This window comes from Peromyscus maniculatus, chromosome 5 (genome assembly GCF_049852395.1).
Source record: "Peromyscus maniculatus bairdii isolate BWxNUB_F1_BW_parent chromosome 5, HU_Pman_BW_mat_3.1, whole genome shotgun sequence".
NCBI lineage: Eukaryota > Metazoa > Chordata > Mammalia > Rodentia > Cricetidae > Peromyscus > Peromyscus maniculatus.
In genome coordinates this window covers 43,619,895-43,632,144 of record NC_134856.1, presented here as the reverse complement: position 1 = coordinate 43,632,144, position 12,250 = coordinate 43,619,895, and the positions used below count along the sequence as shown (strand labels likewise).

At 43.8% G+C, this 12,250-nt stretch overlaps 1 protein-coding gene across 2 annotated transcripts in view; it reads right to left on the bottom strand.

Moving 5' to 3' along the window:
• Window positions 1-12,250, bottom strand: part of Hydin (HYDIN axonemal central pair apparatus protein) — a 358,418-nt gene that overhangs the window by 66,607 nt on the left and 279,561 nt on the right. For both annotated transcript variants that reach the window (XM_042277692.2, XM_015992939.3), the window contains exons 46-50: window positions 10,844-11,461; window positions 8,829-9,050; window positions 3,166-3,377; window positions 2,788-2,970; window positions 1,690-1,809 (exon numbers count right to left, since the gene is read on the bottom strand). In XM_042277692.2, coding sequence (XP_042133626.1) covers window positions 1,690-1,809; window positions 2,788-2,970; window positions 3,166-3,377; window positions 8,829-9,050; window positions 10,844-11,461 — 1,355 coding nt within the window. The remainder of the gene's footprint in view (window positions 1-1,689; window positions 1,810-2,787; window positions 2,971-3,165; window positions 3,378-8,828; window positions 9,051-10,843; window positions 11,462-12,250) is intronic.

Below are 12,250 nucleotides of genomic sequence, written 5' to 3'. Positions count from 1 at the left end.
TAAAGGCAATGGACAAAATAGGAACCACTGCAGAAGGCTGAAGGAATTAAGAGCTACACAGCCCAGAGACAGTTTGAGAAGAGCTTTGAGCAAGCTGTGATGGAGGATGAAAGGAGAAAGAATGACTGATTCAAACCATAGTGCCAGTCAGGCAACTCTGTGTGAATAACTAGGAAAGGGAGGCGACCTCAACATCTTACCCATCATGATGCTAAAGAGTTCAGGTCTGTTACTCAGTTGGTTCTCACAAACCTCTGAGGTGGACACTGTTGTCTTCCCATTATTCTTACTAATAAGGCTCAGCCAAGGTTTAAATGAGTAAGTGAATGGTATCTGCACTGGGTCTTATTTTGGACTATGGCAGTCACTGTTGTTGTAGTACTACACACACACACACACACACACACACACACACACACACACACACGTCCATGAATAATCATTATTTATCCGATCCCCACTACTGAACTTCTTTGTATGCCATGTCTACCAACTGGCTCTTCTTAACCACCCTCCTAAGATCTTCTGCTGGGTCTTAAAAGCCTTGCCTATCATCAGCATCTTTTTCTCACTTTCATAGTGTAGCTCCCCAGAAAAGAAACTAGAGGAGATAAAAAGGCCAGGGAACAAAGACAATCCATTAGCTCTACCAAGAAGGCACAAAGTAAAACACTCTATGTATCACAGGAAGTGCTGGATTGGATGGAGACCTTGGTTCCTTTCCATCTCAATTCTTTGCTTGTGCAATAAGAAAAACTGACTAAGTTAAAACTAGTATCACCAAAATTATGATAATCAACCTCATCTGGGACCCCAATTCTGCTTATTTGCTTAGCAATCTCCACCAGTTCCTTTAACATACTCGCCTCTCTCTTTGTCCCCCCTGCCTGAGACAGGGTCTCATGTAGCTCAGGCTTTAAAAGAAATTTTTGATATTATGATTACATATAGTGACAACATTTCTCCCTTCCCTATCCTCTCTCCAAGCCCTCCCATGTACCCCTCCCTTGCTCTCTTTCAAGTCCACGGCTTCCTTTTTCATTCATTGTTGTTACATGCATATATGTATTGTTTTTCATTAAATGTTGTTACATGCATACATGCAGCTATGTCAAATGCTGCAGAGAAGATTATATTCCTACATAGCTGATTCTTCATTCTTCTCATACAGCCATGGCACCCTTTTCCCTGGTTTCCCCTAAGAACTCTGGTCTTCTTTCTTGTTTCTACTGTGGACTCTTCTTGTGTACGGAAAAGTTCTTTGTGAAATCACCTCACTACGTGCACTCTCCTTATGCCATATAGTCCATGCTCGAGGATTTTGTCATCTTGAAGACAGAACTCTCCTGTGAGAACCCAAACCATATATTCTGTTCTCTGATTTATGTGGTTCATAGAGATGTCTTCTAAACAGCTTGGACTTGATCTATCTCAAAGTGAAGTCTTGATTTCACCTTTCCAAAGCCTGCTCTTCTTCTAGGCTTTCCCACTAGGGAGAGTGGTATCTGAGTCATCTGGGTGTCAAAGCAGAGACTTGGGACACAAAAATCCAATTCTCCTGGTTAGGAGTTGAGAGGATAATGGGGGAAGTGTCAATAAAAGCCCTGCTTACACACAAACTCGAATGGCAGTGTTTGTGAACTCAAGCCAGAAGTCTGAAGTTGACTTTGAAATAACAGTAACACTCACTTGTCTCTTGACTTTCCACAAAGCAGTGGCCCAAAGTAAAATTTCTCCAGACTCATTATGTACTTCTTAAAGATGACTTCATTTAACTTCATGTCTTTCTTCCTCTGAGGGAACACAACCCTGAACACAGGGGAGGAAGAGGTAAAATGACCATACACAAATGGAAGTTCAATGCTGCCACATGATGTGTGCTCTGAAGGGTGTCTGAAGACAGTTAGCCCGAGGCTTCCTGTGGAAGCTTATTTCCTGCTTTCTAAGACAGGAGGAAATGGTTAGAACTTGAGAAACAGACTACTGGAGCTGAGCTGGATAGTCTACAACACCCAGGCATGAAAATTCCACAATAGTCATTTTTGGAAACCTATTAAATAATTCCAGTGGGTAATAATCAGCTTTTGAGTTCCTTAGTAAAACAGTGGTCCTTGGTGAGAATTATGAAAAAGGACAAGCTACAGAAGGCCCCTCCCTCCAGCTGGAGCGCCAGTGTGCTTACCCAGGTGCCTTTATCTGAGACCTAAACTGCACGGTGATGTTCAGTGGTTCAGAGAAACACCACCTATGGGGGTTCATGCATGTGTTCATCTTACAGGACGGCAGCTCTTAGAGTAAAAGTAAAAGCGGTCTGAATCTGCTTCGTAGGTAAATATGCAGACTCACTTGTCAGAAGACATTTTTCCCCCCTCTTTTAATGTAATGTTTATTCTGTCTCAGCCTGGGAACACCTTGTGGTATCATATCATCTATGTTGCTCTTATTTCAAGGTCTGATGCACCGAAGTCTGATGATACAAGAGGTTCTGGAATGTGTTCCCAGTTCAATGGTATTGTTGTTATTATTGTTTTATATATATATATATATATATATATATATATATATATATATATATATTTTGTGTGTGTGTGTGTGTGTGTGTGTGTGTGTGTGTGTGTGTGTGTGTGTGTACATGCACATGTGTTAGGCAGCAAGTATCTTTATCCACTGAGCATTCTTGCTGGTCCCCCATACATTATTAATATTTACCTTGTTCAAAGTACCTTGGGATGAGGGGACTCAAAAACATAGTTTTTGACCTTTTCTTTGAAAATAGCGCACACTTACTTTGGGTCTTTGCAGATGTACGGGTAGGTGCAGACCCCACGGCAATAGAGCTGGTACTGGCGGCGGGTCCCAAGGATCTCGAAATTAAATGTTTGGTCATAGTTGCCAAGCTCAATGGAGGAGAAGTGCACCCTCAAGGCCACCTCTCCATTGGGAGGCACAATCCACCGGAAGTGATTCAGCCTGAAACAACCACACGGGCTTTTAAAGTAACCATGCTTCCAGTTGAGGGGGGTCAGGGGAACTGGCTGGGACAGGTCCTGTGCCACTGGGGTTGGGCATGGCAGGCTGTAAGGCCTCACTGCAGGACAGGCCTGCACCTCTCTGCTGGTGTGACGGCTGTGCATCCTCCCTCTCCTTGGTGGCTGTGAGGCCTACCTGGTGAACTTCTCCTGAGAGTGTTCCCCATCGAAGCTGTTCTGGTCTATGTCAGACATCGGGGCAATGGTCCCCGATGTTCCCGCAGAGAGGCCTTTCCTGTTGTAGTTTGGTCGACGTTTTTCCTTCTGAGTTTCCTTCTGAGGTTGTTCTGGTTTTTCTTTCAGTTTCTGCTTGCTCCCCTTAGACAAAGAGGTCTGTTCCTCTTGGGCCTTAATTCAAAAGGAGCACAAACGCTTAAATACCCCCGGCACACAGCGAAGACAGAGGTGCCTAAGGCATGTCTGCAGTCTGGGTGGGTGGGGCAGCGGGCACTGGCCTCAGGGCATGAGTGGCGCCAGTTCCATGAGTTAGTGACAAGGCTGGTGTTTCTCTGGGCACTCCACCCCGAGGAGGGAGTGGAGAACCTAGAGCAATCTTGAAGCTGACAGGGAGCATATGGGATGTGTTTCGGCTCCTGGCAGGGTCCCATCTCAGCCAGCTGGGCATTCAACTTCCCTGGCACTGCCTGGGCTAGTTTCTCCGGCCACCTGCCACATGATGCTTAATATTTTATTGGCATATTCCACTCCCCACCATTTCCTTTCTTCGTCTCTTTGTTCTTAGGACTTGAAAAGGATTTAAAAAAAATTTCTTACTATTTTGGGAAGGAGCACAAATAAACACTTGTATCTAATTGGCCATATTTAATAATGAGTTTTCTTTTTTTTTTTCCTAATGTATTTGTCATGCTTCTTGATCTAATTTTCCTCTTTTTTTTTTTTTTTTTTGGTTTTTCGAGACAGGGTTTCTCTGTGTAGCTTTGCGCCTTTCCTGGGACTCACTTGGTAGTCCAGGCTGGCCTCGAACTCACAGAGATCCACCTGGCTCTGCCTCCCGAGTGCTGGGATTAAAGGCGTGCGCCACCACTGCCCGGCTCCTCTTATTTTTAATTTGTCCTTTTAACCTTTTATTAGTAGAAAACTTTAAAAGCCGAAGGCGTGTTACAACCCTGACTTTACTCTGGGTAATCCTTGACCAAGTTCCAGGCGGTGACTGCATTCCTTTTTCCGTGTCGCTGTGGTGAAATGCCCGACAAAAGCCATTTAAGGGAGGGGCACTTTGGCTCCCACTTTGGGTTTCTCAAGGTGGGGAGGTCCCGGTGGCAGGAGTGCCAGGGAGCTGGCCAGGCTGCACTCACAGCCAGGAAGCAGGGAGATGAATGCCCAGGTCTAGCTGGCTTTCTCCTTTTAATTAAGTCCAGGATCTACAATAGAATGGTGCTGCCCACATTCCGTCCCAATTAACCTAATCTAGAAAGTTCCTCACATGCCCAGAGGCTTGTTTCACCCATGACTCCAGATCCCACCAACCTGACACTTGGCTCCTAAGTCGCTCAGCTCATGTCTCCTCAGAACAAGCACTGTGTCCTGCACCACACAATGGAGCCAATCAGAGCTAAGGATGTGAGCAATCCCTCCTGTCATGCACACAATGCACATAATACTTCCCTGTGTGTCTTAGGCATGCATTTTTATAGTTATGTGTTCCTCTGGTGCTCTGGATGAGAATGGCCCCATAGCCTCGTATATTTGAGTGTTTGGTCCCCAGTTGGTGAAACTGTTTTGGGAAAGATTAGGAGGTGTTGCCTTGTTGGAGGAGGTGTGTCTCTGGGGTTGGGGTTTGAGGTTCAAAAGCCAATGCAGGATCCAGTCTTTCTCTCCTTGTCTCTAACTTGCAGATAAGATGTAAGCTCTCAGCTACTGCTCCAGAGCCATGCCTGCCTATCTGCTGCCATGCACCCAGCCATGATGGTCATGGACTCACCCTCTGAAAGTGCAAGCAAGCCCCCCATTAAATGTTTCCTTTTATAAGTTGCCGTGGTCATGGTGTCTCTTTACAGGAATAGAAAAGTAATTAAGACAGTTCCCAAGTGGTTATATATTATAGATTATCATATTACATTTGTTACGACATTTCTATAGCAAATTTTAACCGAGTTCCTCTCATATATGTCCAAACATGATGCTCTAATTCTACCACCATTTTCATATTTTCAGCTATTATTCTTCTAGCCTAAGAATAAAGTTTTCCTTGTCAATGGTAAGAGAGCTAGAGTTCCTCCTAAAACGACAGGTTAAAGATTGCTAAATTGTTTCTGAAGAAGAGGGTTGGTGCAGTAGCCACTTCTGATGATGGGGTCAACTTCCCCTCTCTATCTTTTCTTAGCCGTGCCACCACTGGGCACTCTACTGTGGGGAGGCACCCCCAAAGGCTGCTCACTCCACATACTGATTTCCTCCCTGGGACTGGGCATGGGCTAGAGCCTCACTGTGAGGCAGGCAGGGCCTACAGATGGTTTCATTCCTGCTGGGCAGTGGATGGCTCCCGGGGCAAGCATATGCAAAGGGATTAAAATGCTGGGCCACCATTCTTCCCTTGGGATAAAAGGCCACGAGTATAATTTTAATATGTATATAATCAACATATTATTGCTCAAATCTATTTCTTTCAGAGATTTCGCCTATGAATTGTATGTATAATTTCTTTTATTTTTACATGATTTCATTTTGTTAATTTAAAAAAGTTAGTTCAACTTAAATTTATTTTCACGTATTGTTAGGCAAGGGGATTAAAAAGTGACTTCATGGGCTGGAGGGATAGCTCAGCCATTAAAGGCTAGGCTCACAACCAAAAAGTGACTTCATGCATAATATCCAATCTTCCCATCATGATTTATTTAATAATCTAACTATTCCCTGGTGGCATGTGTTCCCTTAACCCATCATCTTTGTATTCTTATACTGTGATTTACATTAGTTTTAGAACAAATCTCTGTACCTTTTGAAAAGAGTCAGTTTTTCAAAACTAGCATACACGCTATTGTGTTTCATTATGGCATTTTCAAACAAAATCTGTTTTTGCTGATTCTCCTTCCTCTTCCTCATACCCCTGACCACCCCAGTACACTTAGATCCCCTCCCCATAACCTCTTTTTCTGCTTCACGTTCATATGTCATGTTGCTCTTCCTCAATACCTTTTTTCCCTCTAGTGGTCTTCTTTCTGATTTCCTAGCCTATATTCATACTTACACAAACTGACACACACATTATGTCCATATTCACACCCACTGATACACACACATTATATCCATATTCACACCCACTGATACATATTATACCCACACTCTCACCCACTGACACATACACATTATATCCATACTCTCACCCACTGACACATACACATTATATCCACATTCACATCCACTGATACATACACATTATACCCACACTCACACTCATACCCACTGACACACACACATTATATCCACATTCACACTCACTGATATATACACACATCAACATTATAAGCCAGTTTCAGTTGAAGAAAAAAACTGAAGAAGAGACTAGAATACAAGAAGACTTCTCATGCTCATAGATGGGCAGAATTAATATTGTGAAAATGGCCACACTACCAAGAGGCATCTACAGATTTAATGCAGCTCTTCTCAAAATTCCGATGACAACAGTCACGTGACAGAAAAATAATCCTAAATTTCATATGGAAGCACAAAGGTCCTGGATTTCCAAAGCAATGCCGAAGAAAAAAGAGCAATGCTGTGGTATCACCACCCCTGAGTTCACATTATACTACAGAGCTGGTCACAGGCACACAGACTGGTAGACTGGAATAGAGGACCAAGAAATAAGTCTTCTACTTTTGTTAAATATATAATGCATGTTAAAACATCTATTGAGAAGAGGTAGCGTCTTCACTGGGCAGTGATAGAAGAACTGGGTACCCACGTGTAAAGGGATGACACTCCATCTATCTTTTCACCAAAAAATAAATAAATAAATAAATAATAAATAAAATGGATCAAAAACTTTAACTTAAGATCTGAAACTTTGAAACACAAGAGAGGAAAAGATAGGCGGAACACTTTAAGACACAGGCATAGGCAGGGGCTGAGAAGGACTCCACCAGCTCAGGAAATCATTTCAAGAATTAACATATGGGATCACCTGAAACCAGAAGCTTCTGCACAGCGCAGAAGCCATCGGCAAAGTGAAGACTCATCCACAGAACATGAGAAAATCTCTGCCAGCTATGTATCTGACAGTGGATTAATATCTAGAATAGATGAAAAACTCAGAAATTAAATACCTCCCCCAAACGTCAATCAATAAACAGGCAAATGAAATGAAAGTTACTTCTCAAAAGATGAAGTACAAATGGTTGATGTTTTAAAAAACAAGAACAAAATGTTAGCATTTAGACATTATCTGGCCAGGCTCATTGGAAATCTTGCCAGTAAACAGGCAGTACCTTGGCCTGCTCAGGGTCCTAACAACACCATCCTACGTAGCCGCATTTGCAGCCCATTTGTGCATGCGCCAAGGCCCCTTATTACATCCCTCTCTCCTTTGCTCCCGGGGCTGTGTCTGCGCCTCCTCTCTTCCCCTTGTCCATCTTCTCTTATCTCCAGAGGTGCACTCTGCGTTCCCTCTTCCCTTCCCTTAATAAAATCCTCTAGTGAGCGCCATCTGCATGGTGTGAGTGACTTTCCACCGTGTCCCCAGGCTCCCACCCGCTAAGACCATTGCTCTCCATTTTTAAAACACAACATAAAAAAAAAACCAACCAACCAACCAACCAACCAAACAAACAAAAAAACCCAAACTCTCAACATCAAGGAAATGCAAATCAAAACTACACTGAGATTCCTTTCATACTGCTGTCAGAAATGTGAACTACTGTAGCCTCTGTGGAAATCAGTATGAACGTTCCTCAACAAATGAACAAACAAACAAAAAAACAACAACAAAAAAACCTATGATCCAACTACATATCCATCCTGGAATATACTCAAAGGAACCTAGTCAACATAGTATAGATACACTTGCTCATCCGTGTTTCTTGTGGCACTACTAATAATAGCCAAGTTATGTGGTCAGCCTAGGTGTTCAGCAACAGACAAATGGGAAAAGAAAATAACACACACACACACACACACACACACACACACACACACACACACACATACACACACACAGAGTTTTATTCAGCTATAAAAAAGAGTGAAATTGCGTCATTTGCAGGAAAATGAATGGAATCAGAGATTATTATGTGAAAAAAGCCAGAACCAGAAGAACAAATACCTCATGCTTTCTCTCATATGTAGAGCCTAGATTATACACACACACACACACACACACACACACACACACACACACACACACACGTATATGACATGAAAATAGAAGGGGCGCTATTTGGGAAGAGGAAGGGGACTGGAGGAGAGGGCAGGAGGATCATGGGGAGTGTGCCCAGCGCACATGATTCAGCTGCACAGAAGCGCGTGACGGACCCCACCACTTGTTATGAAAACACATACATTAACAACTAAACAACTAATTTTGCCCATTTTCTTGCATATGAGCTTCAGAGTAATGTGATCTATTTCATAAATTGTCCCCTGGAGATTGGAAACGAAGAGCAGCAGTCATTTTCAGTCCCCTCTCAGGTAGAGTGGAAGACTCAGTGATGGAATCCACAGAGGCTCCTCAGGCAGGAGAGAAACAAGCCTCATATCAGACCCAGACTGCTGCCTTGTGGGGGTGGCCTTCCTCCCCTGTCCTATGAACCCCGCCAAGTTCAAGACCAGCTGACGATTCCTTACCTTGGCTACCATGGCATTGAGGAAGAGGTCAGAGTCCCCTTCCAATTCTTTTTTCTCGTCCAGCAGGGTGGGGTCATCAATTGGTGGGATCACAAACACAAAGTGCTTCAGGACCTCAGTGGCCACCAAAGACTGCCTCTTCGGTGGGTAAGAGAGGATGGAGAACAAGGCAGGAGGTGGGATGGGTGGTCCAGAGGACCCCAGGCCTAGGATGTCTAGGATCTAAATGAAAAGCTTTGTATTAATTTCCTGTGCCGATTGTGTACCAATGCTATGTCCCTGTCAGAAGGAACAAGGGTGGCCCATGCAACCTTCCCTGCTATCAGTGTTCACAGGAGACTCTGAGGGAAGGATGGGCCTCTGAATGGCTCAGCCAGGCTTTCCAGACCATCCTGGAGGCTCTTGCCTGGGCTGTTTGTGCGCTGCATTTCTCATAGCCTTTGTCACACTTTATTGTGACAATCTGGCTGTCTTTGCAAATAAGACTATAAACCTCATTAGGGCAGGAAGTAGGTTGATACAGCAGATGGCCTAACCCTCCACAGGGCTGTTTAATTTAAACAGACCAGTTCTTAAGGTTCAGACATCTGTAGCATAGATCTGGTTCATTAATTCTCATATGGCATGTTCATTTTTCTTTAGATGTTCTTCTTTCCAAAGACAAACAAAAGTTGGGTTGGGGGCAGGTTATATACAGCAAAGAGAAAAACCTATCAAACAAAGCAAAGGTTCTGGATTTTCCCTCTCTAGGCTCTGTAATACACGGGTCCCCTCCAAAGCAAGGGCTGGAAAGAGGACAGTAAGTTCCCTCCCAGTTTGCAGGAGTCCTTGGAATAAGTACTCAGCGTCGAGATTGCCATTGCAATAGTAAAGGCTGCAGCCTGTTCTGTGGACTTAGCAGTCTTGTAGGCCTACCAAGTCAAGACCTCCATGTAATTTGCATCGCGTCCCATGGACCACAGAGCATCCTAACATGGAACTGGAGTTGCTTCCTAGGATTTACAGTGTCCACAAAGAAAGCCTCAAGTCAGAAACCAGTTATTAAATTAACAGTCTAACCAACCTATGGGTCCAAATGTCGAGGTACGAAACTATACAAGAAGATGTTCTTGACAAAAGGAAAGAGTTTCCCAAGCTCTTCACTGAAGCTTGGCCTGAAACACAACTGTGAGTTGAGTAGAGGGAGTGTTGTGTGCTCTTCAGCCTGCCCTGGACCCGCTTTGGCAAGAATAACAGCAAGGACACTCACACATAAACTTGTCTGTGTGAAGAACTGCTTTCCCCTCCTGCAACTCTTCCCTGCCGTTCATCCCTCTAGGGATGTCTCTGTTCTTCTGAAGAGTCTACCTAGTTTCTGACGAACCAGAGGTCAGCAAACTGTGGCTCTGCTCACTCTCTGACAAATCTGGCCTGCTGTTTGCTTTTGTAAATAAAAGATCGGAACATGGCCATGTCCACTGTATCTTGTTGGTTGCCTTCACCTTCCAAAGGCTGAATTGAGTGGTTGTTGGAAGAATGCATGACCTTTATCCTAGAATTTTACTTTCTAATCTTCTACAGAAAAAGTTAGTTTCCAGATATATATATCCATATCCTCCTCCTAAACCACCAGTTGAGGGTAGTTTGGAAGGCACAATACTTTTGTTGGTAGTAGTGAAAGGCTACCTAGTAGATTAATTCTCATCCCAATGGGAAGCATGTGGGAAAGAAATTTTGGAATGGACAAGTCTCTTGATTGACTCCAAAACATATCTCTTATTCCCCTGGGTGCTAGTGTTGTCAATATTAATGATCTATTGTACAGATGCCTTTTAATGAGGCCAGATAGATGGAATAGACTGGCGGGACTGTCTATGGATTACAAAAGGTCCCTTTAGGCATCATTGTTGCATATGTAAGGAGGCACCAGAGATCCATTGAAGGGGATATGAACTTTCAATACAAAGAAACATGTTTATGTTAGTTAGCCCAGCCTCCAAGCCTCATTTTGTTTTACCCCACAGAAGCCTTTGTACCTGATCTCCTTTGGGAAGCTTGTCGCTCTCCAGGGCTTGCTTCCAGCTTGTGCCTTCAAAGTCGGGAGTGTGGATGCTGATAAAGGGCACCCCCAGGTCCTTCTTCCCCTCATGTTCCTCTTCCACTTCCCCTTCCACTTCGTCACTTCGTTCCTCCAACGCTCGCAGCTTCTCCAGGCGCTCCCTCTCTGCCTTCTCCCTCTCCAGGCGTTCCTTCTCCGCCCTTTCCTTTTCCAAGCGCTCCCTTTCCCGGTCTTTGCGGCCCCGGCGCCCACCACCACCTGATGGAGCCTGGCGCTGGTCATCAGGCTCATGGGGCACCTCTTCCATGCCTGCGTGAGGCATCTGGAGCCCTTGCTTGCGGTCCCAGTATGTGAGGATGTTTTGGATATCCTTCAGACACAGGTCGTAGACTTTAAACCTTTGTGCCAGCATCTTGTCGGTATCCTTCAGGAAGTCTTTCTCACTGTCCTCTTGTTCCTGGGTAATAGGAAATCCAAAGCCATAGTCAGTGTGTTTCTTTCTCCTGGAGGACTCTTCAATTGTTGGTTGATCTCTGACAGAAATTTTCCTCTCTATCGATTCCATCTTCATTTCAAACTTGGCAGCAGCAAGAACCTAGAAGACAAAACATGAATTATGCACCCAACAGCTTATTAAAGACAAGCAAAACTGCATGCCGGACAGCCAGGGATCATCTTGCTTCACCAAGTGGCCTACGATTCAGGTACCTCCCTAGGTACAGTAAGTTTGGGAATCACTTTGTGTGTATGGTGGGAAGTTTCATCGGAACTTCTGCCTCATGGTTTTACATTGCTGATGCGGGCTCTGCCTGGTGAATTTTGAGATAGGTACCCAGGCATTTTTAGCACACATTCCTGCTGCAGAGCTGCTGAACTGAAGGACCAATAGGAAAAGGCCAGCGAAGCGGGTTTTCTGTATATGCTTTCAGATGCCCCGGGAGTGATCAGAGAGGGTGATGGTTCAATTCCAGCAGTGTTACAGCTTTGTGACCCTGCCAACAACTTAGTCCTTTCTGTATAATGGTGATAGTAACAAGTATGTCAAAGGACTGTTAACGACCAAGTGTGCAGATTCGTATGAGTAATTTCCAACAGTGCCTCTCATAGAGTAAGGGTTCTGTTAGTGTGAAGTTATTAAAACTACACAGCTTTGTATTGTATTTCTGGGGACAAATGGGAGTTTAGAATCTAGTCACACTTAGGCTTTGAAAATATTTATTTAAGTAAATTAATTAATTATTTTTTTAAGTAAAAAAATTCTAACAAAATTGAAAAATAATGGAGGTTATTGAAAAGTTATTAAAGTTATTAAAGGTTGTCTTGAGCTGGGCATGGTGGTGTGCACACACACACAAATATATATATATATATATATATATATATA